This window comes from Tiliqua scincoides, chromosome 8 (genome assembly GCF_035046505.1).
Source record: "Tiliqua scincoides isolate rTilSci1 chromosome 8, rTilSci1.hap2, whole genome shotgun sequence".
Taxonomy (NCBI): domain Eukaryota; kingdom Metazoa; phylum Chordata; class Lepidosauria; order Squamata; family Scincidae; genus Tiliqua; species Tiliqua scincoides.
This window is the reverse complement of record NC_089828.1, coordinates 58,433,312-58,458,584: the sequence shown is the minus strand read 5'-3', so window position 1 is coordinate 58,458,584 and position 25,273 is coordinate 58,433,312. Positions and strand designations below refer to the sequence as shown.

The 25,273-nt window shown below is 47.5% G+C and overlaps 1 protein-coding gene across 2 annotated transcripts; it reads right to left on the bottom strand.

Moving 5' to 3' along the window:
* Positions 1-1,166: 1,166 nt before the first annotated feature.
* TAF15 (TATA-box binding protein associated factor 15) lies at positions 1,167-23,608 on the bottom strand. Of its 2 annotated transcripts, XM_066636338.1 has the most exons (16): positions 23,477-23,608; positions 19,497-19,536; positions 18,207-18,258; positions 17,330-17,420; positions 17,125-17,236; positions 15,227-15,558; positions 12,957-13,068; positions 7,228-7,262; positions 6,592-6,624; positions 5,689-5,798; positions 5,249-5,378; positions 4,092-4,190; positions 2,598-2,685; positions 2,326-2,414; positions 2,135-2,228; positions 1,167-1,568 (listed from the first exon to the last, which is right to left on the bottom strand). In XM_066636338.1, the coding sequence occupies exons 1-16, from the start codon at positions 23,484-23,486 to the stop codon at positions 1,529-1,531; spliced, it is 1,467 nt and encodes a 488-aa protein (XP_066492435.1). In that variant the 5' UTR covers positions 23,487-23,608; the 3' UTR covers positions 1,167-1,528. The 2 variants fall into 2 exon arrangements, with proteins under 2 accessions (XP_066492435.1, XP_066492436.1); XM_066636339.1 differs by lacking the exons at positions 19,497-19,536; positions 23,477-23,608 and adding an exon at positions 19,424-19,484.
* Positions 23,609-25,273: the final 1,665 nt, after the last annotated feature.

Genomic DNA, 25,273 nt, shown 5'->3' with positions numbered 1-25,273 from the left:
TCCTTAACACGCATGCCAAAGATTTGGCTATGATCAAGAGCAAGGGTGTCCAAAGTTTTTGGCAGGAGGGCCACATCATCTCTCTGACACTGTGTGTCAGGCAAGGGGGAAAAAAATTAATTTACATTTAAAATTTGAATAAATTTACATAAGTTTACATAAATGAATATATTAAAGATGAACTAATATGAATTAATGAAGGGCTTGCAATAGCACAAGACCTATAAAAGGCCTTGCACTAAGCAAGGCTGGCCTTTCCTTTGCTGCCACTACTGCATCACAGACATGAAACAGCAAGCAGTGGAGAGAGCCTTCATCCCACAGCTCACGCAAGAGGTCAAACAGTCGCCCTCACGCTGAGAGCGGTTGCGTCAGGCCAGTGCGGGCTCCAACAAATCTCCAGAGGCTCATTGGAGACTGGGGGCTCCCTGAGGGCCGCATTGAGAGTCCTGGAAGGCTGCAAGTGGCCCCAGGGCCAGGGTTTGGGCACCCCTGATCAAGAGGGAAGCCAACACAGCTCACCAGGGGTTTCATGTCCTCCAGGCCCAAAAGACTTTCCAGCACCTTAATCACTGGCTTTTGTGCTGCTGCAGTTCTGTTGAATCAAGTCAAAGGTTCATCTAGGCTAGCACCTCCCTTTACCACAGTGGCCCAGCAGCTGCCTCTGTGAAACCCACAAGCAGGGCATTGCAGCCAGTCACACCCTCTGTGGCTGTTGCTTCCCTTATGTAGTATTTAGTGGTCTATGAAATCCTAGTCTGAAGGCCATACATGACCACCAAAGAGAAGCAGCTTTGGGGAGCAGAGTGAAGTTAACACTATGGACACACAGAGCATGAGTGTGTCTATTTCTAGCTTGCAATTCCTTCAGGGCCAGGGCAGAGACCTGTCCTATTGCTTTTTGTGAAGTGCCTAGCTAGCACAATGCAGAGAGACAAAAATAATGAATTATGCAAATGTATTAATATTTGCATAATTTACACAGCTTGCAGAATTCAGCTGTTCTCCCCACAGAATTTTTACATCTTAACAACAAAGCACACCAATTTGCAGCCCTGACAGTAACCAGGGAGTTTAAAACGCCTTTCCCAAGTGGGTTTTGTTCTGACCATATCTGAAGCCTGGGGGCTGTTCCAAGAAATAAGGAAGCAAATCAGGCAAAAACATTCACAAATAAACAATCAGCTTTTATTGTTTGTATTATAAAACAAGTCAGATTTTTGGCAAATATTTTACAATTCCATTCCTTCTGTTTTTTTGTTTTTTTTAAAGAGCCAGTGGAAAAGTTTAGTTGGAAGGGGAAGAAAACTGGTGAAATCTGGATGCTTAAAAAAAAGGAAAAGAAAAGATGCCTGCCCCTGCCCCGCCCACCAAAGTATAAATCCAGTTTCACATTTAACTTCACTATCCAGAAGAAGTCATGGGAGTGGGGTGGGGTGTATCAAGTGGCAGGCGAAACTCAACAAAATTCCACTGTGAGAAGCCATTAGGAGGAAGGTGGGGAGGAGACGGACATTCACAGTTGTTTTCAGTAGGGTCTGTTGCGTTGATCATTTCTGAAGTCGTTTCTGGAAGAGAAGACCAAAGGTGTTCAGGATTTGAGTTTACTCAGAAATGCTTAAGGTTTTTTCACCAGCCGCACACAAAATTTTAAGGAGCTAACCAGGCCCTGCCAGCAGGCTCACAATCTGACAGACACATTGCAAAGAAGAAGAAAAAAGGTATAGGAAGAGGAAAACAAACCACTTAGGATGCTCCAACATTTTGAGAAATTATTGTTTAGAAACTTGTACCAAGAAACTCCAGAACAATGACTCATGTGGGAATGCTTGCTCTTGGCAGAGGCTGCCCAGTGCAACTCTGACTCTCTGCACTGGGAGTGACCGAATCACACCCAATGTACAGACATGGCAGACATGCCCTCACAAAAGCCGATTGGAAGAAAGCCAGAGCAGGAACTCATGCAGAAACTCAAGTGCCACTCTCATCGGCGGGTCTTTCAGGCTCACCAAACCTCTGAATCTCATTATTCTCTCAACACACCAGCAGTTTCCTCCCAGGCCCCCCAGTGTGCAGGGAACTGCCCGTCTACTCCAAGGCCTGTGCTTGGGCAGCTTCCAATTTCACTACTGACCTTCCTCCCATTTTTCCACCGAAGCCTCCACCACCTCTGCCACCACGACCTCTGAACCCTCGGTCACCTCCAAAGCCACCTCTGCCACGGAAATCTGTGAGAAAGAAATGCAGAGGTGAGACACACAAGCAGGTTTGCTTGAGGCTGCAGCACCAGCTGTGCTCCTTCTGGCCAGCAGGCTATACACGCACCTCCTCCCGAGGGACGGGAGTCTTCTGGCCTGGGCTCGTTGCACTGATTGCAGGAATTCCGGCGAGCAAAATTCATATTACCGCAGCTTCTGAAAGAGACAAGAACATGTCCCTTCAGCATATGGGGTAGGGTGGGGTGGGAAAAGAGGGTGGACAGGGAGGGAGCTGGACTGGTCAGGCAATGCAGTTGTAAGGCATGCATGGAGACCACTAGGGTACTGGGAGGTTCAAAATGCATTTTGACAAGTTCTGCCTCTTGCAAGGCCACTTACGGGTTAGGGCAGACCCAATCACCACTTTTGGGTTCTCCACCTCGGCCCTGAAAGCCTCCGCCTCTTCCAAAGCCCCCTCCTCGTGAACCTGCAGGCACAAACAACACTGCAGCTGACGTGAAGGAGTGCCAACCGTTTGTGCAGCAAGGACTTGCACACACAACACAGTTCGCTTCCAGTGTCACAAGACTGGCTTCTCTCACTTTCTGTTTAATTAAATCACACATGAAGAGTACAAAGACAAAGGCAGCTTCTGCGTCAAGAAGTTTTGTAAGAAAGATCTTAAATATGCCAGCAGAGCAGCTTCTTTAAACTTGCTAATCTATTCAGTCATATTGTCTCTACTGGTTTTACACAAACTCTACCACTGCTATATTCTGCTGATTCAATTATATTAAAAACTGCGTGGCTGAAATCAATCGTAACATTAGTTCCCAGGTAAAGCTGGTCTGACGCTGACTTCCCATATAGTCATAATCAGATGAAAATTCATTATTTCATAACCAATACCTCTAAACCTTACATCCTCTTTTCCTTTCTGAGATCTGTTGATATTTCCCTTCCAGTTTAATGAAGGTTTTAATTTTACAATTGTCAATATTTCCCATAACTTTTCTCAAGTACTCAAACAGTTTAAGTATTCGATCCGAGCATCTTCCCAATTCTGGGCATAAACTATGCAAGCAACTGGAAGCAAGTACTACATTGGATCCCTCATATCAAACTGTACTTCTAGAGTGACATAATTGGGGAGGACGAGGGATTTGGGATTAATATGCATGTCAAAAACCATTTCCCAATATCATCAGATGGATGGTGTCAACAGCATGACAGACGTAGAATGTCTGGGTCCAGAGCCACAGCTCCACATCTGCCAGCAGAAAGCAAAAAGGGACGTTTGGTGATGGGAACAAAATAATTAGGTGCACCAATCTCATGATCTGCGAGCACTCACTTTCAGAGATCACAAGGTCAGAGCAGAGGAGATCCATCCCAAGCAAGGGGATTGCCTGGCATGGAGGTAAGAACATGAGCCTTGGTGGATGAGGCAAAGAAGCCATCTAGTCCAATGCTCCATGTCACACAGTGGCCAGCCAGATGCCCAACTGGGAAGCCCACCCACAGGGCAGCTCCCCCTTCCTGCTTGTCCCTCAGAGATCTACTGCTTTACACCATGGAGTTCTGCTCCATTGAGAGTAGCCACCAACAGCCAAATGTACGGAGGAAAAGGACAGTAATAATGTAGGACAGTCTATATTCTACCAGTAAGAATACAGGACAGCCTATGACCCTGGACAGTCGTGGCTGGTCAGAGCCGACAGTACCAGCCAGGTGGGCTGACAGCCTGACTTCCTGGCCAGAGCACATACTTGGAAGGTAGCAGCTCCTGAGGCTGAGCGACTGCCACCAGGGCTGTGAAATACAGTCAATACTGGATGAGAGGAACCAATGGTCTGACAACATCTCTGAGCAAGCAAAAAGGTCTGCTACTACCTCGGCGTCCGCCACCACCACCACTTCCACCACCACGCATGAATTCCGGTCGCCTGGTGGCAAAGGAGACCCTGATCACATTGCCGTTGAATTTCTTTCCTGGGGAAGGAAGGAAAAAAAGACAGTGAAAAGGTAACTCCACAACAGCTCAGACATTAACACCCCAAACATAGAACCCTCCAAGGCAGAGTCAGGTGAAGAAGGGCTGAAACCCTCCAACAAGTAGAGCTATGTGCCCCATCCTGCCATCCCCCCCCCACCAAAAAAAAAGACCTACAGAAAAAAATACATTAGGCAAAGGAAGGAGATTACACAACGCTTTCAGAGGAGGCAGGGAGAAGAGGGCGAAGCAAAGAAGTGGGGGATTTTGCCCTCCATTCACCTTCCCTCTCCAGCTGGCAAACCTTACAACTGGATGGGAAGAATAGAAAGGACACTGACACACCCTGTGCACAACAGAACCTCCCAGTATTTTCATCTGTGCATTAAAAGAGTAGTGGGGGAGCTCCATATCTGACAAGAGCCACAGCAATGGGGATAGACTGTGGAGAGGAGTCGGCTCCTTCATTCAGAATTTCACCCACTCCCGGCTGTCTGACCCACAGGAGGGGAACATTTGTGCCTGTGTTTTTATTCCACTGCAGGGCAAGCAGTAGCTTCCAGGAAAAACTTAAGAACATAAGAACAACCCCACTGGATCAGGCCATAGGCCCATCTAGTCCAGCTTCCTGTATCTCACAGCGACTCACCAAATGCCCCAGGGAGCACACCAGATAACAAGAGACTTGCATCCTGGTGCCCTCCCTCACATTGGCATTCTGAGATGGCCCATTTCTCAAATCAGGAGGTTGCACATACACATCATGGCTTGTAACCCGTAATGGATTTTTCCTCCAGAAACTTGTCCAATCCCCTTTTAAAGGCATCCAGGCCAGATGCCGTCAAAAAAAGACAAGTGAGCTTGGGAAATGGTATTTGGGGAGAGGGAGAGGTTCCCCCTACCCTCCCTCAGCTTTGAAGTACAGATGGAAGTACCAAGAAACTGCTGATGGCTCTGCTCAGTGTAATTTGGCCCTAAGACCTTACCATGGCTGACAAGAAGAGAATGAGACACACGTGTGCGCACACTTAGTTGTGCCAACAAAGGGTGGTCTTACCGTCAAACCAGTCAATGGCCGCTTTGGCGGACGGCGGATCTTCATAGGACACTGTGGCTTCTCCCTTTGGCTTGCCAGTGTCCTTGTCTGTGTAGAGGTTTATCATAAGCTTGCCAGTCTTTTTGTTAGTCTGGCGAGAAAGGAGAAACACATTTCCTTGCCACACACATAACCAGGAACAGTCTTACTTAGCTGGTAGTAAGTGCAAAAGCATAGATCAAGCAGGGTATCTGGCCAAGGGTCTACGTTTCAGCCTCGGACGCAGCCCACCAAGAGGGATGCTGGGAAGAGTCTCTCTCACTCCTGCAGAGAAGATTATCTTGAGGCTCAAGTTATGGAAACTGGCCAGACCCACATTTGGGTGGTCCTGGAAGGTGGCTCCAGGTTTCAAACTACTTGGAAGCTTTAGGGAAAAAAACAAATATTACCCCCTTACGCACCTTTATTATACCTATTTGCTTAAAATACTCGGCTACTTGATCCGTTGAGGTGTCCTCCCCGAGTCCTTGTACAAAGATGGTGTTGTTATCAGAGTTGTCAGACTCAGAGTCTATATTTAAAGAAGAAAGAGAGAGTTTTCCACCCCATTTATGGCAGCTCACATAGGAGCCGTAGTTCTGGAGCACTGAACCAAAGCAAAGCCGTCACACTGTGCACTCCACCATCACAAAGGTCCACCTCACTCTGACCGAGTTTGGATTTGCACCAGCTTAATGGCCCAAACACAGTATCAAGGCACCATGGAGAAGGAGCAGGCTGGCCTGGGGCTCTTCCCTTCCAAGCAAGCAGACAAACACAGACCAACACACTTGAAATGACCCCTACTGCAAATATCTCTCACCTGTGCTTCAAGAGTTCCACTCACTCTTGGTCTGCGTTCAGGTACAACTGAAAAGGCTGGTGCTAAGCTTCACAGCCTTGCACAGCAAGGGGCCTGGGAATCCAAGGGACCCTCTTCTCAGGCAGCTTGAGAAACTGCTGTTTTAACCAGAGCCTCTTCTCCAGTGACTGGGGTGAGGCTCTCAGTGGTGGCTCCCTGCCTGCAAACCATCTCCCTGGCAACCCTCACCTGGCATCGCCTTGCCAGGAAAACATATTCCCTCCAGCCTTTTATACCACTTCAAGCTGTCCTACCGGCTGGGCTGCTGCATTTCAGATTGTAGGTGGATACTTTTGGTTTCTTTAAGCTGCTGTGAGCCACCCTGGAAACACTTCTGTGTCGAAAGGCAGCCAAATTCCAAGAAGTTCATCAGCTTGCCTGCAACCCCATGCTTCCCAAATGAAGGCACAGGACCGAAGCAAAGGCTGTGAAGCCATAAACCCTGCCCGGTTCCTGCATTTACCTGCATCCGACTTCTGCCCATAATCCCTTGGACCTGTACAATAGGTGAGAGAGAAAAAAACAAAGGGTTTGTTCAAAAAAAACAACAAATTTAAATTCAATCGCATTAATAGTTTAAATGTATGCAATGCTTAAATCAAGCTTTAGATGATACTGCAGTGTTTAGCAGTCTGACAGAAGAGGGTGTCTCCAGGGTAGTAGACAACTGGTCTTTTAAGGTGGCCGGTGGTGGCATTTTACCACGTGGGGTTTATGCGCTGGTGGTCATCTTGTAGGTGCTGGCTGGCTGCTTGCCAAGCTGTGTGCCACAAGGATTCTCACACTAGTTACACAATACTTGGCAGAAAGGTTGCGTGTGCCACCCGGCGGCGACCAAGGGTTACCCCAAAAATTCTTTCATGCAATTTGACAAAAATAAAAGATAAAAGGAATCCCATTTTTTTTTGTTCATCAAATTATTTACTTTTTTCCCAAGCACACAAACACACCAGCCTCAGCCAAAACAGGAAAATAAAGAAAGCAAAAAGGCTTCTAATGGATAGTAAACATGGCATTTGGTGGCTTGTTGGGATTTTTTTTTTTCTAATATAGATTTTCCACTAAATAGTGTTTTTTTTTTCCGATGCTCAGCACTTACCACCAAAATTTTTGAAGCCACCTCGGTCACCACCACTGCAGAGGAAAAATTGAAGAAATGATTTCTTCCTTCAGTCGCTACATGCCAAGCCAGAGGCTCAAAAGCTACACTTATTGAACAGCTACTGTGTCATTAAGTGCGTCCCCTAAGAATTGCCTCGTACAACTTGGTACCATCTGATGATGCAAAAGAGCTCCTTCCCCATGATGCTCATTTGTCTTCTCAGTTAAGAGAAAGCCGTCCATCCTCCCCACAATCCAGAAGCACACATGCGTGCCATTTAAGCCACCTGTACAATGGGTGCAGCTGTAGCTGGTATCTCATTGCAATGACTACTAGCACCCTACCCTGAACACAAGGTCCTGGGCACTTCTGGCACCAAGCAGTCTCTTCGTTGGGACTGATTTATAAACATTCAAAAACAGGGCACGTGTGCATACTTGAGAATCAGGCATGCTCTTGAAAAGCTCAGATGTTCACACACAGTACTAACATCTCTTGTACCCGTTTACCACATGCATGAAAAGCAGCACCATGATAATGACATTAAAACACAAAGCTGTTTTCCTTAACAAAGAAGGAAAGGTACACAAAGAACATATTTCAACTGGGCCATGTCCTGCAGTGAACACTCAAATACACACACACACACACACACACACACACACACACAGGGCAATGAATAGGTGGGTTCTCTTTTTTCACACCCTTTCACTGCTTCATCATACAAGTGCAGTGGGCAGATCCTACTCAGTTGAACAAACTGCAAGCTCAAACTAATGCCAATATGCTCAAATCCTTCCTCAGCGTCAAACTAATGCCAATATGCTCAAATCCTTCCTGAGTCATGAAACTCAGCGGATGACTTTGCACCAGTCATTCTTGGTCTAATCTACTCCCAAGGGTGGCTGATGTGAGGATAAACAGCTGGGGTGGGGAAAGAAGAACTATGTAGATTCTCAGAGCCCTCAGAGGAATAGTGGAATAAAAACGTAAGAAATAACACCAATAATAAAAGGATAGCAAAGGTGGGATGTTTAGGAGAGACGATCACATTTCCCTGTAATGCTTTTTATTTTTAGAACAGAGACACCCCACTTGCTTTCATGAGTTCAGGCAGGTGTCAGCTGCTTCCCACTTCTTATATAATCTGGTTGAATTCAGGTGTATAAATAAATAAGATGTAGCTAAAATTTTGGAGCCAAAGATGCACAGCTTCTGAATCACTAACTGGGGCCTTTCTGGCCTCCGGGCACCAGAAGAGGGGACTGCAAGCAGATGGGTGGGTTAACTATGCTGGCAAAGTCACATCCTAGTTGAGGATGTTTCGCATCTACAAAGGAAATGGGTTACTGGGGGCCACTCTGAACTCTCTCCAAGTCTCTGCTATGGTCTTTACATTGCCTTTGCACTTATTAAGCAGAGCCACAAAGTCCAACCAGCCAAAAATGAGCCAGGAACCAGGAGGCAGACCAGTTGTGTCAGTGATGCACGCATGCATTTTCTGTTTGCGATGAGATGCTTGAAAGGAAGTCTAGAATCTGGATACAATGAGCTCCAGTAAGTAAACACATAGTCCTTCATGACAACTGACCACAGTACATCTAAACTAGCACTGTTGTTCATCGGACATTAGAGACTATTTATACTTAGAGAATTAACAATATGCACCAGAAATTGTGTCATGCTATAAGCTGTTATTTTAGTATTGTGGCCTAACCACACTCAACTATTGCCCCCCCCACTCCTACGTGTGATCTCTGACCCAAACCCAAGGACGTCACCACCAGGCATTCTGTGGTGGTAGCCCTCCCCCTCCTGGTTGGACTTCTGTCAGCTGCACTTCTTGCTGGACAGAGCATACCAGGACTCCTGAAGAGTCAGTGACTCCTGGTCAGTGGCTGCAAGGGAGGACAGAGCTCTTTCCATCAGCATGACCTGGGCCAACTGACACTTGGCAATCCTCTCCATCGGGGCTATTCCAGAAGGAGTGGGTGAGAGGCAGCAACCTCCCCTCCCCCCCCGCCCCAGTTACTGCCAGAACAGACTCTATCAGTGTCAAACAGGCAATATGCAAAACAAGGGATTACAGTCTGTCCTTCCAGCTCAGTGCTTTTCCCTTGTGTCTTAACTGAACTGTGGGTCACTCTGGGAGGGACCTCATCTTAATGAGCAGGAATCTAAGCAACATATGGAACTCTGTCATAAGGAAAGGGACAGGCATCCATGGCTTTCACCTGTATTTTAAAGAAACTGTCCACCCTGGATATTGGACCAGATCCATAACTTCATTTAAATACCCCATTCCAGGGATTGGCAGTCTCTGATCACTGAGGAATTAATTGGTTAATGTAAGTCCTTCCCAGAACACATGAGGCTGCCTTGTGCAGAGTCAGACCACTGGTCTGTCTAGCCCAATATGGTCCACTCTGACAGGCAGCAGCTCCCCAGGACTGCAGGCAGAGTAAAGACCTTCAGTCCCAAACACCCCTAGAGCGCAGGACTGGGCTGTTTCTGCCCCCATCCCCAGAATACATTTTTATTTCTCTTAAATGGGTTCAACGCATCCTTTGTCCCTCAGAAACTTCACTGTTCAGAATAACTTTCCAGAAGAAAACCGGCTTGGAATTTGGGACAAAAGAGCCAGAGGTACCACCTCCCATCACAACTCCCTCCCATTCAAAAGCTGACTGGACAAGGTAACAGCCTCCACAATCTGTTCCCCTTTCCTTGCTCCGTCTTCCCTCTCTGAGGCTCTTCCCTCCTCCACCTCTTTCCCCATCACTGTCTCCACAGTCTGGCCCCCCCCCCCGTTTTTCATCCCTTCTTCTGGTTCTGCTTCCTTTCATCGGCTTTGCTTCCTGTTCCTGGAAGCAAACTTTCTGCCTGTCTCTGGAACTTTCTGTTCCTGTCTCTCTCACCTGCCCTTTCCATCTCAGGGCCTACCTCCTTTTGTCCCAGCTCCTTCCCCTCCAGACTGACTACACCTGCTGGAGCTCCAGCACACCCCTCCCAACTGCAGCCAAGTGGCAACATAGGACCACAGTGGACTCCCCACACCCAAGCTGTGCCTCCAGCAGTACAACAGAGCTCACCAAGCCTATGAACACAGCCCTGCTTGTTGCAGAAGGTGGGAGGAGTAACCCACTGAACAAGGGGTCTCCTGCACTCAAGGAGAAAAACCAAGTCCAGCCTATGCCTATGATGCTGCTCTAGTGTACCCCCCTTCCCACAACCGAAGCCCAGAGATTCCCCCACCCCCCAACACACACACCCGTTGCTTTACTCTGTAAGGCTGTTTCCAGAGTTGCGGACATTCACTGTACTACAGTTATGTTGCCAAGCAACAAGCTGTGATTAAATTAAAACCCTAAGCAGGAAAACAGGAAGGCCAAAGTGGTCACAGAGATCCATCCATACTGGAAAGAAGTCCCTTCTGGTCTGCGTAGGAAAACCAGGATCTAGGCCAGCCTTCAACTTTCACCGGCTTCCTCAACACACACCTGGCAAAACCTGCTGTGTTCCATCATGTTACAGTGAGAAATTAACCATATTTTTCACTAACAGCCCAATCCTATCCACACTTTCCTGGGAGTAAGCCCCATTGACACTAATGGGAGATACTTCTGAGTAAAGTTAGGACTGTCTTACTCATCAACATGTTTTAGAACTATCCCAGAGAAACTAGGTACCCAACACTACTCATTCTACAAACTATGTTATGTTTTTTTCAGAACTTAACTGAAAAGATTTCATGTTCGCCATTATCACTTCAAATCACGCTGTACGTATGTATGCCGTTTTTTCTCGTTTCTGCATTTTGTGACACTTTCAACCCCGTAAGCTCCTGGGCAGGTTCAGCACCCTAATATGCTGCTGGGGCACACTTTGCCATAAGCCTTTGTTTGAAACTCCATTATCCCCATCGCACGTGGGTGTGCAGATTAGGGAAATTCCTCCACGTCTGGAGTATCAAGATTGGCACATTCTTAGCAAGTGGGCAGCCAAGTCTGTCCATCCAGGCCAAGAGATGGGATGGAGTGACCAGGTGGTACCTCTCCTGACTTGGATAACTTGATAACATCATGAAAGCAAGTAATGTAAGCACCAGCCCACTGGAAATCTTGGTTGTTCTTTGCTAGTTGCTGAGTGGCCCACTTGTTGGTAGCTCAGAGAGGAGCACCTACTGCTCACCCACAAATGCAAGGACTGGGGCTTCCTTGAGCAATGTAAGGAGGTTAAGCTATGAACTGTCTAACTAGAATGCGTTATGGAATTACTTTGTTTTCCTGGGTGCTAGCTGACTCCAGCTAGCATGCAAATGTCCTGGAGTTTAACACAGCAAGCTGTGCAGGGTGGGGGGGGAGGTCTTGTGGGCTGTTTCAAGCAGCATCCTAGCTCCATCTGCTTGGGATAACTGGTCACTACAACCAATTGATAAAACCTTTTCTTGTGCTTTCCAGCCAAGCTCAGCTATTTTCCATCAGCCTGCTTGTATTTTTATTACCCCCTTTGCCCTTTGTCTGCCTAGGCCACATTCACAGGGAATTCATTCATGAATTGTCATATCTCTTTGCCCTGCAGATGCTACCGTGGGTTTGATTTTTAATGAGAACCCCTGGGATTCAGTGCTCTCCTGGGGGGGGGGGGTCCTAGATGTCCCTACCTGGTCTCTGTAGCCTAGGCTAGTGGCAGCAGATACAAACTGCCAAGGTTTTTCTCTCATTCAGCTGCTGGTGCAAAAGGAAAGCAAGAGGTGGGGAGGGATGAAGGTGTGCTAACCACTAAAAGCTACTCTCCTGTCAGGCTGCCTTCTCCTGGGACTCACTCACTCTTCCTTTCCTGGACAGTAATAAAAAAGCCCACCTGAAGTAGTTTTAAGGAATGCAGCCAAAGCTTGTTTGTGTAAACCTATTTTTTTTAAGGCATTCTCCATTTGGACACCACCTTTGCTGGTCTGGAAAGCAAGCAAGGACTGGTGAATAAGAACACTGCACATGGGAAACAAGGGCCCAAGTCCCAACTCAAATGTGATCCTGAGAGAGCCCATGGGCAAGTCATAATCACCTGACCTTGGTTCCCACTAAGTTTACCAACTGACTGGGGAAAAAAGTGGGCCTGCCTGGTTCTTGTGTCTGCCATTGCAGCTTTGACTGCAGAGACCAACAGGTGAGGAAGGCTGTTAGGGTGTGGAGGTAAGCACCCTCGTCAGCTCGTGCCTGCAGAGATAGCTGCTAGGAGAGCCACAGCAGGAGGGAATAGTAGAGAAGCTGGCAGGCCTCGTTTCCACAGGCCTGCCTCTTGAGTAAGTAACAGGGACGAGTAGACAAAACGAGGGAAGGTGAATTTCTCACGGCAAGCACAACAGAGTCCCTGCAGCCGCCAGGTACTGGAGGTGTCCCGCTGCACTGACTCTTTGATCTTGCAGAAACATATTCCGCTGTTAGGTGAAAGAATCTTGGTCTTCATGCATTCCCCACTAATGCTCTCTGTAAGAGAGAAAAAGCTCTGATGCAACAGGTGCATCTGTTGCCATCCTCTCTCCACATTTTAGGACCTCTATTTTTCCATTGTGGATGATGAAAAGAAGTGTAAAAAATAAAAAGAAGTTTAACTACCTTCAGATCTGAACTCCAACTACAGTTTAAGAGATTCTCGTGAGCAAACCTGGGGAAAAGGGCTGCCTAGACGGCCACCTACAACCTTCTGCAGCAAGGAAATCCTCTTACCTTAAGCCTGGCATGGGACCTCGGCTGTCAGAATCGAACCTACTCCCACCTCCTCGTGGCCCACCGTAACCTCGGTTATCTTCGCCATACCTACTCTTGTCTCGGCGATCGTCTGCAGAATTACAGAGTGGTTATTCAGGACTTTAACAAATCAGGATAAATAATATATTCTTTGCACCTGCATTAAACAAGACTAAAATATCCCGTTTCCCTGCTCTGTGCTTTACATAAGAACATAAGAACATAAGAACAGCCCCACTGGATCAGGCCATAGGCCCATCTAGTCCAGCTTCCTGTATCTCACAGCGGCCCACCAAATGCCCCAGGGAGCACACCAGATAACAAGAGACCTCATCCTGGTGCTCTCCCCTACATCTGGCATTCTGACTTAACCCATTCCTAAAATCAGGAGGTTGTGCATACACATCATGGCTTGTACCCCATAATGGATTTTTCCTCCAGAAACTCGTCCAATCCCCTTTTAAAGGCATCTAGGCTAGACGCCAGCACCACATCCTGTGGCAAGGAGTTCCACAGACCGACCACGCGCTGAGTAAAGAAATATTTTCTTTTGTCTGTCCTAACCCGCCCAACACTCAATTTTAGTGGATGTCCCCTGGTTCTGGTATTATGTGAGAGTGTAAAGAGCATCTCCCTATCCACTCTGTCCATCCCCTGCATAATTTTGTATGTCTCAATCATGTCCCCCCTCAAGCGTCTCTTTTCTAGGCTGAAGAGGCCCAAACGCCGTAGCCTTTCCTCATAAGGAAGGTGCCCCAGCCCCGTAATCATCTTAGTCGCTCTCTTTTGCACCTTTTCCATTTCCACTATGTCTTTTTTGAGATGCGGCGACCAGAACTGGACACAATACTCCAGGTGTGGCCTTACCATCGATTTGTACAACGGCATTATAATACTAACCGTTTTGTTCTCAATACCCTTCCTAATGATCCCAAGCATAGAATTGGCCTTCTTCACTGCCGCCGCACATTGGGTCGACACTTTCATCGACCTGTCCACCACCACCACCACCTTTACATCTGAGCTTCTGGGAACCACACTGGACAAAATACGCTACCCTCCAGAACCGAGGTTTTAGCAGCACACACCAAAGATGCAGTCAGGAACCACCATCAGCATCTCTTCACCCCTTGCCTGCACCCCACTTGGGCTAAACCAGTAATGAGAAGCCAAATTCTAAGTCATAACAATGCTCATCTATGCACATTTTATTCACACAGACTGGCAACTATTTCTAGGTCTCCAACAAGGGTCTAGAAGTGAAGAGAGGAAAGCTCTTCTCCCTTCTCAAAATATCTGATCAGAGCTGCTTAATGAACTTGCAGCCCAATCCTAACCTGTGATGGAAAAGGCAGGCCAACTGTTCTGCGCCATATCCAGCGCAGGTTAGGAGGTGAAAGGAAAGCAACTCAGAGTAGGGAGAACTTACGTCCTTTTTCCCCCAAGTAATGCTCCAGCCACAGTGGGGCTACTTGGAACTGTGCCAGTGAAATTGCTGGCACAGATCCAAGCAGCTCAGTGTAATGTCAGGCTGCTCTGGAGGGATGTGGCCTAAGTGCCAGAGGTCAATCCCACTCCTCTCCTGGGCCCAGTTCATGCACCAGCCTGCCTACTGTCCACCCTCCCATTCTGAAACGCCCTCCCCCCATCCCCTGCACTGGCCTCCTAAGGCTGGTGCACCCTTACCTGCTCAGGCTGACACAAAGGCTGGATGTGGGCCAGCACACATTCTCGCACCAGCCCATCTGACTCTCCTGGAGGCACAAACACTCCTGGGCTGGCGCAAGGGACTTGCACCAGCTGAGGAGCGCCTCAGGATTGTGCTTTCAGACTGGCAGAAGATTCAACACATGGAAGATGAAGGACCTTTTCAGAGAATGCATAATTCATTTGAAACTCACTGCCACAAGATGGGGCCGTAGTTGCGGCCACCAGCTTAGACAAACTCATGGAGGAGGAGCAGGAGGACTGTCAAGGATTACTAGCCAGAATGGCTAAATGGTGTCTACGAGTACCAAACCCCAAGAACAAACAAACAAAGAAGGGGGCTGTTGCATCAAGCCCTCAACAGAGCCTCACTGGAAGTGAGTAGCTGCAGTTGGAGCTTCATAGACTACTGAAGGACTTCTCCCCCTTTGCAAAATCTGGGGGACAGAAATCCTCACATTTCCACAGCATCAAGAACCGCACACAAGAACGGCCACTGGCTTTTGTTCTAGGTTTCTCTGCACTGTCCACTGTAAACATACCTTGCACGTTGTGACCATAACTTTCCCTCTGTTGAGACTGGTAGGATGGTTGACTCTGGCCGTAGCTTGCCTTCTGGTTGTATGAACCTTGCTGCTGCGGATAGCCTTGAGGTGGCGGCTGGTCATAAGAACTTCGGTTTTGGCCGTAGCCTGACTGCTGGTCATAGGAGCTTTGCTGCTGTCCCTGTTGGCCATACCCTGTCTGCTGGTCGTACGGCCTTTGTGCCTCCTGACCATAGCCCGACTGTTGGTCATAGGAGCCTTGCTGTGGAGCAAAACTGGAGGACTGCTCATATGCACCTTGCTGCTTCTGGTCATAGGAAGGTTTGCCACTGACACATGCAAGAAAAACCATGACACTTCTCAGTGTTGCACAGAAGCAGGGTCTGAATTTTTCTCAGAGCACACTTTCATCTGTTCCTTGGACATAACTGTGTATTGACCTTAGAGTGTTACCAGGTGTGCTTTTCAGAACACACGTAACATGCACAGATTGAAGAAAACTAGGGCAGGTGCAGGGACTGAGAGCAGGGGCCAATGTCGCAGCTAAATAGTCTGGCATATTAAAAAGGCGGAAACAAGGGAGATGGTGCAACAAGACCTTTAATGTGGGGATAATAATACAAGTACAAGGAGCCACAGATGATTCCTGGTAGAGGGCAGTGCGAGGCAGCCCACTGAAGGATGGCACCGCAGCTTTATGCTCAGGAAGGGTGTCTACTTGGGTGCCTACTCTTTTATGCATGACATAAAAGAGTTATCCAGAAACACAAAGCAGCAGAATCTCCAAACTCCTCAGATATTATCAATACATTATTTTTGTCTCAGATGCTCAATATAATGACTGCCAGGGACCATCCCTTAAAAAAAAAATTCACTGTAGTCATTCCCTAACTGCTCTCCACAATGGTGTTTCTCAAACTTTTGAGGCTGCCACTTCTAACTGAACTCTACCTCCCGGGGTCCCCCAAGCCCAGGACCAAACCAAAGGATTCACAGCTGAGTGTCCAGAGACCCTCCCTGGCTTGCAGCTGTGCCTATACAGACTGCTGCACTGCGTGAGGCTCTTTGAACTGGATAAACCCTATGTTGGCCTTTGAGGAGAAATGTCAGTGGGGCTCTGGTGCCACCATCTCTGTGGACAATTTCCAGCTCAAAATTTTGCAGGGTTGCTTCTCTACCCCCTTTGTTTCCCATGAGGGCAGCTCTCTGGTCACTTATTTTTAAACACACAGTTAAAAGAAAAATAGGGAATGAGATGGGACTGACAGCAGTCATGCAATAGGAGAAGTGCTGCTTCTGCTTGTGAGGCTCCCCCAAGAAAAATCTCTGAAATGCTCACCCTACAGCTCAATCCAACCCAACTCATATACTTGTGTATAAGTCAAAAATTATGACTTAAAATTGACCTTGAGAATATGGGCCGACTTATGCACGGGTCAATTGAGTTGCTGGTCCGGTTGCTTGGTGATGTGGGGGGGGCTGGGCTGAGGAGCAGGGGGAACCACTGTCACTCCACCAGTGCAAGTGGGAAGGCTCTGGCCTTCCCACTGATGCACCAGCTGCCTGCATTTTTGCAACAGACTGCACTGGCAGAACACATGTTCCACCGACACAGGTCTTAGATGGGATTGGGCCATCAATTTCACAACTTGTAGATGGAATGGCAAAATTGAAGGAGAGCATTTCAGGTCAGCCTTGAACATAACAATCTCTCCCCTAAAATCATCATCAGCATGAGCAAACATTATTCAAACTATGCAACAGCTTCTCTACAACGTCTCAAACACTGACTGATCGATGGACTGGAGTCCATAGCAGCAACAGCGGATTGTCATTACATCAATGATGTTCTCCTACCAGGTCCAGACAGTAAGATAAAGCAAACAACTCCTTACCTGCCCGATGAATCTTTCGGTTGTCCCTGATTGCTGTAAGACTCCTGGTTGTAGGAACTCTGATTCTGGTTCTCATAACTGCCATACCCTTGCTGGCCACTTTGCCCATAACCTGAAGATCCAACAAGAAATGGCTTTTAGTAAACAGTTACCTGTGAATGGCGTATGTGTACCAGAAAAAGAAAAAGTAGGATCCTGGTCAAACCTGTTTGGGCTTGTCCATAGTTTCCTTGGTAACCTCCATACCCCTGCCCATACGAGGAACTTTCCCCACTCTGTTCATAGCCAGGATAGCCCTGTAAGTCAAGGAAAGGGGGCAAAGGAACGGTCAGGCTCACAGGCTGTACATCACAAGTGGCTCAGTGAATGCTAGTAACCTAACCCTCACCCAGTAGAGCCTAAACATGGTAGACCGCAAAGCCTCTAGTGTTCATGTGCTAAGAGGTAAACACAACTGAAGACAGAGACCCCTCAGACTTATTGGTCACCTGGTCACCATAGAGTCCATGGCTAGAAGGTTGGTCTAGGCTAGGGTCAAGGGTCAGAGTTTAAACTCTCTCATAGCTTCCCTTGCAGCCTGACCGACCCCTCATGGTTGTAGTGAGGATAAAGACCACATATGCCCTCTGGAGCTGGGAAAAAGGATGGGACCAAGAAATCATGATGCAGTCAGACAAGACAGCTGTTTGTTGCCTGGTGAGACACTATCCACCACATAAGAATCTGCCCTACGGTACAGACATTGTGGGTCCAACTCCAAGACTTCCCCAGTGGGGTTCTTGCTGTTTGCCTCCAAACCAACAGCTGTACAGAAGTAAATCACTTAATCTGTCTGTCTTCTGAAGCTCGAAATGTTCCCCCTTCATCCTACAGACCACAGCTCCTTTCTGCATAGCTCAGAAAAGAACTCACTCAAATCAGGGCCAACTGTCCCTCCATGGTTCCCAGAAGGCATTAGCAAGACATACTGACAGTACGGGGGGGACGGGGGACAGGACAGACAGCAGCATCTTCTCAACCCAGAAGAACCAAGCTGACACAGTGCCTTTAGTAAAGTAGCACGAAAGCCACGTTCAGCCTACCTGCGACATTTGTCCATAGTTTTGATTTCCTTGATTGCTGTACCCTCCATAGCTGCAAGACAAGTTGAAGAGCATTCAGATATATGCTATTTCCACACAGAACACTACTGGGGCTAAACAAGTGGTTTGTTTGTTTGTTTTGTGAAAGACCAATCAATTTACGGTGGCAAAAGCTGCTGCAAGCCAGTGCCTAGTTTGTCAGCTGCGTGATATGCTATCCTCAGGGGTGGACAGAAATAACCACAGGTGTAGATAGAAAAAAAGTGGAGGGGGTGTTACTACAAAGAAAGGCCCTACCGGGAGGCCAACAGTACAAGAGACAGGCATGGCTATGCAGACTCAAATAACAATTCTAATCACTCACTGTTACACTAACAGTGACAAGACTGGGCAGGCTTCAGGCTTGTGGGGGTTTGCTACAGAGGTCCACAAACTGGAAAAAGGAGTAAAATATAATGTGGGAGGGGGCAGGGAACAAAAAACAGTGAAGAAAGGGTGGTGGCATCCTCTGAGCACATGCTTAGCCCAGGAACTGGTTCTTGGTACCGCATCCGAGTTCAGAGTTGTTTCACCCAAAAACCTCTTTGTGGCTTCCCCTACTTCAAGCTTTCTTCATTTCAGCAGCCCAATTTAGAGGGGAGGAAAGCTACTGCTAAAGTGACTGGATATCAGAAGTCCCTTTTGACCAACAGGACATCTTCGAGAGCTCTTCCAGGCAATCCTGGTCAACATTCTGCCCATCCCAATACAATCACATTATGTGTTACAGGCCAGCAATTGGATACTGGCAAGAAAAGATGAAAAGAGGAAACCTTCTTACCCCCAGTCACTACTGCTTCTTCCCATCCATGCTAACTGAAGCAGGATATGGGGAGGAAGAGACACCCAAGGCATCAGCATGAGGAGGCTCCCACACTTTCTGACGCCTCGTCAGCCAAATGGGCAGTCACTGTCACAACAGGTATAATGCCACCTTTTATAATGACTAAAGAATACTGATGCCAGTCTCTACAGGAAGACAAGTGCACAAGCAGTCTTCTTCACCTGGAAAAGGGCTAGACAAAAAAGGTTGGAGTACGTCCCTGAAGGGAAGCAAAGAAGGCACTGCCTTAAGATGTGGCTTATGGACAATTTGAGCCTTAGTCAATATCATTAGGCAGAACTGTACCCAAACAGCCCTCAACAGGCCAACTGAAGTTATATCAGAGGGATCATACCTTATCTGAGGAACCCTGAGTTTTCCTCCAAAGGTTTTAAGTCCCACACAGTGTTCTTACTGGGCACACATACCTCTGCTGTTGACCCCCAGAATGGCTGTAACTTCCAGAATCTTTAAAAAAAAAAGCACACAACACAAGGATTTTCACTTTAACCACATACACACAGTGGTGCATTTGGATACGATATTATCAATATCAGCCGGATCTCTCAGAAAGTTCCCTGTTCGGATGAGCTACAGATTTGGCTTTGAGGGAGATGTGTGCATTTCATGGCTCCTATCATGCCACATTTTGCTGAGCTACACAAAACTGAAAATAAAGGCAGAAAGGGGAGATCTGGCTGGGAGAGACGACCATAATCTCCACAGAGGATAAGGGTAGTAAGTGTCAGCCAACCAGAGCTATGATCTAAAACAGGGTGCTCCAAACTGTGGGCTACATGCCAGATCTGGCACCCTTGCTAATCCCTCCCCTGTGTGAACAGAGGCTTCCATTGCTGCCGCCGCCGCCGCTCACTCCCCATATTTGCTCTGCCCCCCCCACTTCCATGTTCTGCTTCCCCAGCAGGCACTGCTCCAAGATTCCCTGGAAGACACAGTGGGGTAGAGCAAACATGGGGGGTGACAATGGCAGAATGGTAAGCTCCAATCACGCCAGGGAGGCTGTCTGCGGTGTGCAGCAGTCTCCAACTGATCTAAAACTATATGAGGCAGCATCCTTGCTGAAGCTAAGCAGGTATGAATCTGGATGAAATACTGCCTGTGAATGCCATGTGTGTGAGATAGCGTAATGCACAAACAAGCTAGAGACTTTTGAGTCTCACAAACTGCCAGGTAGGGTAGAAGCTTCTCCTCACATCAGTAACAAGTCATCAGACTGAAGCTGAATCAGATTGAAGCTGGCAAAATTTGTTACTGACATTTAATGTCATTAGTGACATCAAAACAGGGCTTGTTCCATCAGCTCCTGACCCCATTAGCAGAAGAGAGAATCACAATAGCTGCTCATGCTATGCAGACTACTATGAGATATTATTATTATGTACAGTATTTATATACTGCTTTTCAACCAAAAAGTTCACAAAGCGATTTACAAAGCCAAATTATGCATATGATATTATGATATGAATATTTCAGTGTTTCACAAACAGTGGGTCAGGATCCACCAGTGGATCACGAGCCAATTTTTGGTGGGCTGTGAAAAGTGAACCCAGTTTCAGCTTTTAGTCTGGCCTGGAAGTCCCTTACTGCACATCTTGCTCTCCAGTTCAGCCTTCAGGGTACCCTGGAAAGACTGAAAGAGTTTGGGGGAATAGCCCTTGAACTTCATTTCTAGGAAGTGTCTAGCAAATGTACACACACACTATGTAAGGACACACTATGCAAGGTCTCTACGAGCCTCTGGAGTGCAGGACCCCAATTTATAATAATTTATTAATATTATTAAAATATTTCTTTCAATCTCTTTTTTTTGTTCAGTGGGTCATGATAGATTATCATTTTTAAAAGTGGGTCCCAGTATTAAAAAGTTTGGGAAGCACTTGAATATATCATATTAATACACAACAGCCCAAGTTGGGAAAGTTCATGCCAGAGGCTCATCTTGCACTCTGGAAACTTAGTTTTATAGCATAAAACCACCAGCAATGAGGGGTCTTTCAAGGCATCTGGGGGTCCCTTTGGCATTTCACTGTCTACTCTTCCAGCTTACCAGAACCTTGGAGGACTTTCCCATTTCAAAAAATCTACTGACCAGCTCAGAGCTTACAGTTTGCTACTAGTTTGCTGCAGGATGTGTCCATGAATAGTTTTTGGTCTGGTAGTTATAGGTCTACTGGTCAATCTTCTTGGAGGAAAAACAAGATAAAAATGACCAAACTCAACACCCTGAATTATGCAAACATCAGTTCCCCAATGTGGCTTTAAGAGACGCTCAAGAGATCCCTCTATAGCCAGAGGTGAATTAACACCCCAATCCACAACACATGGCAGAAGTGGCATCTCAAGCACATTCACCTGAGGAACAGATCACTGGTATTGGGGGGGGGGGGGGAAGAGGAGAAAGTTGGGCAAGTTCAAAAGCCATCCCAAAGTTCAAAAATTTGAGAAACACTCAAGCACTTTTTTCCCCATTTCCCATTAGAGATGTCAACTGGAGAGAGGCTACTAACAAGATGGGCTGTGCTTGTGTGAAGTGTGATTTTAGACACAGTGAATGAGGGGTGTTTGACCACTATAAATAACTTTCCCTGGTTAGCATTTGCTATTTAATACGGGTGTGCAGTCAGCCACCACCACACTCGAGTGTTTACGAGATCAGAATCCCTCTCAAACTGTCTGCGTGTGGCAAGAGACTGAGTTGAGTTTCTAAACGCAGGTTCACTTGTCACCCCTGCTTCAATGACAAGCCTACTCCCCTTTCAAGAGAGGTTTTAACAAATGTTTGAAGTCACAGAGAAATGACCACATTTGAACCACTGAGAAGCATGCACACAAACATAAGGGGATATACTAGGGGTGTCAAACAAGGCCCAGGGGCTGGATGTGACCCCCAGAAGCTTTTTATCTGGCCCTCAGGCTCTCAGTTGTTGAAGTGTTACCGCTGAAATGGCAGCCCACATGAAAACTGGGTTTTCCCAAATCTTGAAATATGATCAAGGCTTGCGTATTTTCTCTTCTATCATTTGCAGTTACAGTAATGAGCTTCTATATGAGAACAAGGTCTGGTTTCTGGCCATTAGCTGCTTAATGGTGTCACTTTCTGCTTAATGACATCACTTCCGGCCCTCAGCAAGAAACCCTGAATGCTAACTTTGGCCCTCTGTATGAAACAAGTTTGACACCCCTGAGATATACCATAGAAATTTTAATCAGGGGACTCCTGCTGGATCAGACCAATGGACTGGCTAGGTGAGGTTCCCACTTTCTACACTGGCCAGACAGATGCCTCCAGGAAGCCCAGAAGCAGAGCATGATGGCAACAGCCCTTCCCTGTTTTGCCTGCAACCATATTCCAAGATAGTTAAAAGAAACAGTCTCTCTCTTACAACTGTCAACAGGTCTCTCTTCTCCATCTCTGATGAATTGAACCAGAGACCTTCTGCAAGCAGAGTGTCACCAAGCTCCAGTCTCCAGGAAAGACCCTGAAGAACTGCTGCCACTTAGTATAATACAGAGTTAGATGGAACTATGGTCTGATTCAGTATAAGGCAGGCTTCCAAAGTTGAGGATGATAGAGGTGGACTAACACCAAGACCTCTCACCCCTAACCATAATCATCTTCTGTATACAAAAAGGATATAAAGCCAGAACAGAGAAAAGTAACAACTCCATACCTCATCATACCTCCCCTTCGGAGCCATTCTGGGTGGGGGGCCCAAAACCGAGACATACTCCATTTTGCAACCATCACCCAGAATGGCTCCAAAGAGGAGGGAAGGGGCTACTTGCATGCCACAGTGAGGCTCCCTGCAAAACTTGGTGCTTTGCACCCCCTCAGGCTATGCCTCTGCACTGAAGTTTCTGGCACTCTTATAAACAAATCCTTTTGGCAAAAGACATACAGCACAATCTTAGACATGTCTACTCAGAAGTAAGCCCCATTATGTTGAATGAGGCTTATTCCCAGGAAAGTGTGGATAGGATTGGGCTGCTAGGCTGCAGTGCTATCCACACTTACCTGGAAGTAAGCCCCATTGACTACAATGGGACTTACTTCTGAGTAGACATGCTTAAAACTGGGCTCTTAATTGCTCCTGGTTGTTGCTACTACACTTTATCACTCTGGGATTTTCACTGCATATTTTGCAAGCCGCCCTGAGCATCACCAGGTAGCACACAAGACACCTGGCCAGAGGGAGGGGCTGGAACTGGTGGGAGGAGCTAGGAGGAAAGGAGGGGCGGGTGGGAGGAGCCGGGGAAGGGAGCGCGCATGCGCAGTCGGCCCGTCCAAGATGGCGGCGGCCTGAAGCGGCCGCCTCAGCTCTCTACCTGCGCGCGCCACGCCCCCCCCTTCAGCCCCTCAGGCGGCCGGCCCGCGAGGAGAACCTACCCGACGCCATCCCGGTCACCAACCCAGCGGGGAGACAGGCGGAGGGCGCAGTGAGGGGAGGGGGCTGAGAAGGCTACCCTCTCGGCCAGCCGCTTCTTCTGAGGGCTGGCTGGCTGGCTTCTGGCTGCACCTCCCGTCGCCGCTTCGACTGCGGAGCGCCGCAGCCAATCAGAGTGCGCAGCACCTACCACCGCGAGCGGAGAATGGGGGGAACGCGAGGCGAAATGAACCAATCAGCACCCAGCATGGGGAGAAGGGGGAGGACTGCAAAACGGGCTGAACCATTGCAGTCCAGGAGGGGGCGTGGCTGGGCTGCTGAGTGGAATGTACCACTGAGGCCAGGACAATCCTGGCTGCTCCTTGTGTTCAGTGAGGCTTACTCCCAGGAAAGTGTACCTGGGAGTAAGCCCCATTGACCTCAATGGGACTTACTTCTGGCTGACATCCTATCCACTCATTCCTGGGAGATTTATAGCCCAATCCTATCCACACTTTCCTGGGAGTAAGCCCCATTGACTCTAATGGGACTTACTTCTGAGTAGACATGCAGAGGCTTGGGCTGTTAAGCGGGGTGGCCAAATTTGCTCGATGGAAGAGCCCCATGGGATATTTGAGAGCCACAAGATTTAAGATTCATAAATATATTTACTCTCCACAAACATTCAGCCTGTGTCTTAATAGGGGACTCTGAGTCAACACCCAGTAATTGATTATGGGTGCAGTCCTTACCCCTTATGTCAGTGCTTTCCAGCACTGGCATAGAGGTGCCAATGGGACGTGTGCTGCATCCTGCAGTTGGGTGTCACTCATGGAGGCCACCTCAAAGGAAGGGAGTGTTTGTTCCCTTACCTCAGAGCTGCATTGCCCTGATGTCACCTGAAAAGCACTGACATAAGGGGTTAGGATTGCACTCTATAAAGCTTAAAATTTCTTATTTTCCTTTTACATTAACTGTGATGCAAAAAGGAGCTCAGCCAACGAATTTCCATAAGCTGTACTTCATATGTCCAAGAGCCATGTGTGGTTCATGAGCCACAGTTTGGCCAGCCCTGCATTAAAGCATTTTCTTTTTTAAGTACTTACCTCAGTGGCATAGCTAGAAGGGATGCAAAGCACTAAGTTTTTCAGGTGCCTGAATGTGCCATGCAAGTAGCCCCTCCCCTTCAAAGCCATTCTGGGCGGTGGGAGTAAAATGGAGGCATTGTGAGAGAGAACCCCCAGAATTTAAAGCGTGTGAGCCCATTCAGGCCCCCCGTTTGGACCTGGCTGTGAGCATAAGCAGAGTGCTTTGGCCAAAGTAGGCCCTATACTTAGCTACTTGGATCAACAAGACATTTTAAAGATGACCCCTGAATGCCCTTTTGTGTCTGTGTTAAAAAAAAAAAAGAAGCAAGTTGTGTTGCAGCCTGCACCCCAAAAACAGGAGACAGCTAGCTAACCGCAACAGACAGGTGGTTAAAAGAGAAAAGAGACTTTTTCCAGCGTGCTTTTAGCCATTACAAGGAGGGAAAGAAGGGGATTTTTACAGTAAGAAAGATTTTACATGTTTTTAAAATGCCATATTTAGTAAGAGCATGCTGGGCAGGATTTGAGTAAGGGGCTGTGTAGGCAGGGACAAAGCATCATGTGATATGCTGTTTGCCAATCAAGAATGTATCCAAGGCTCTGCTATTTACATTCTGCCAATCAGAAGTCTAGCCAATGCTTTGCAATGAAAGTTTGTTTTGTATATCAGAGCCCCGAGAAATTCAGGGTAGCAGACTTTGGAAGCTATTCCTCTGTGACCACAGCTGGCTG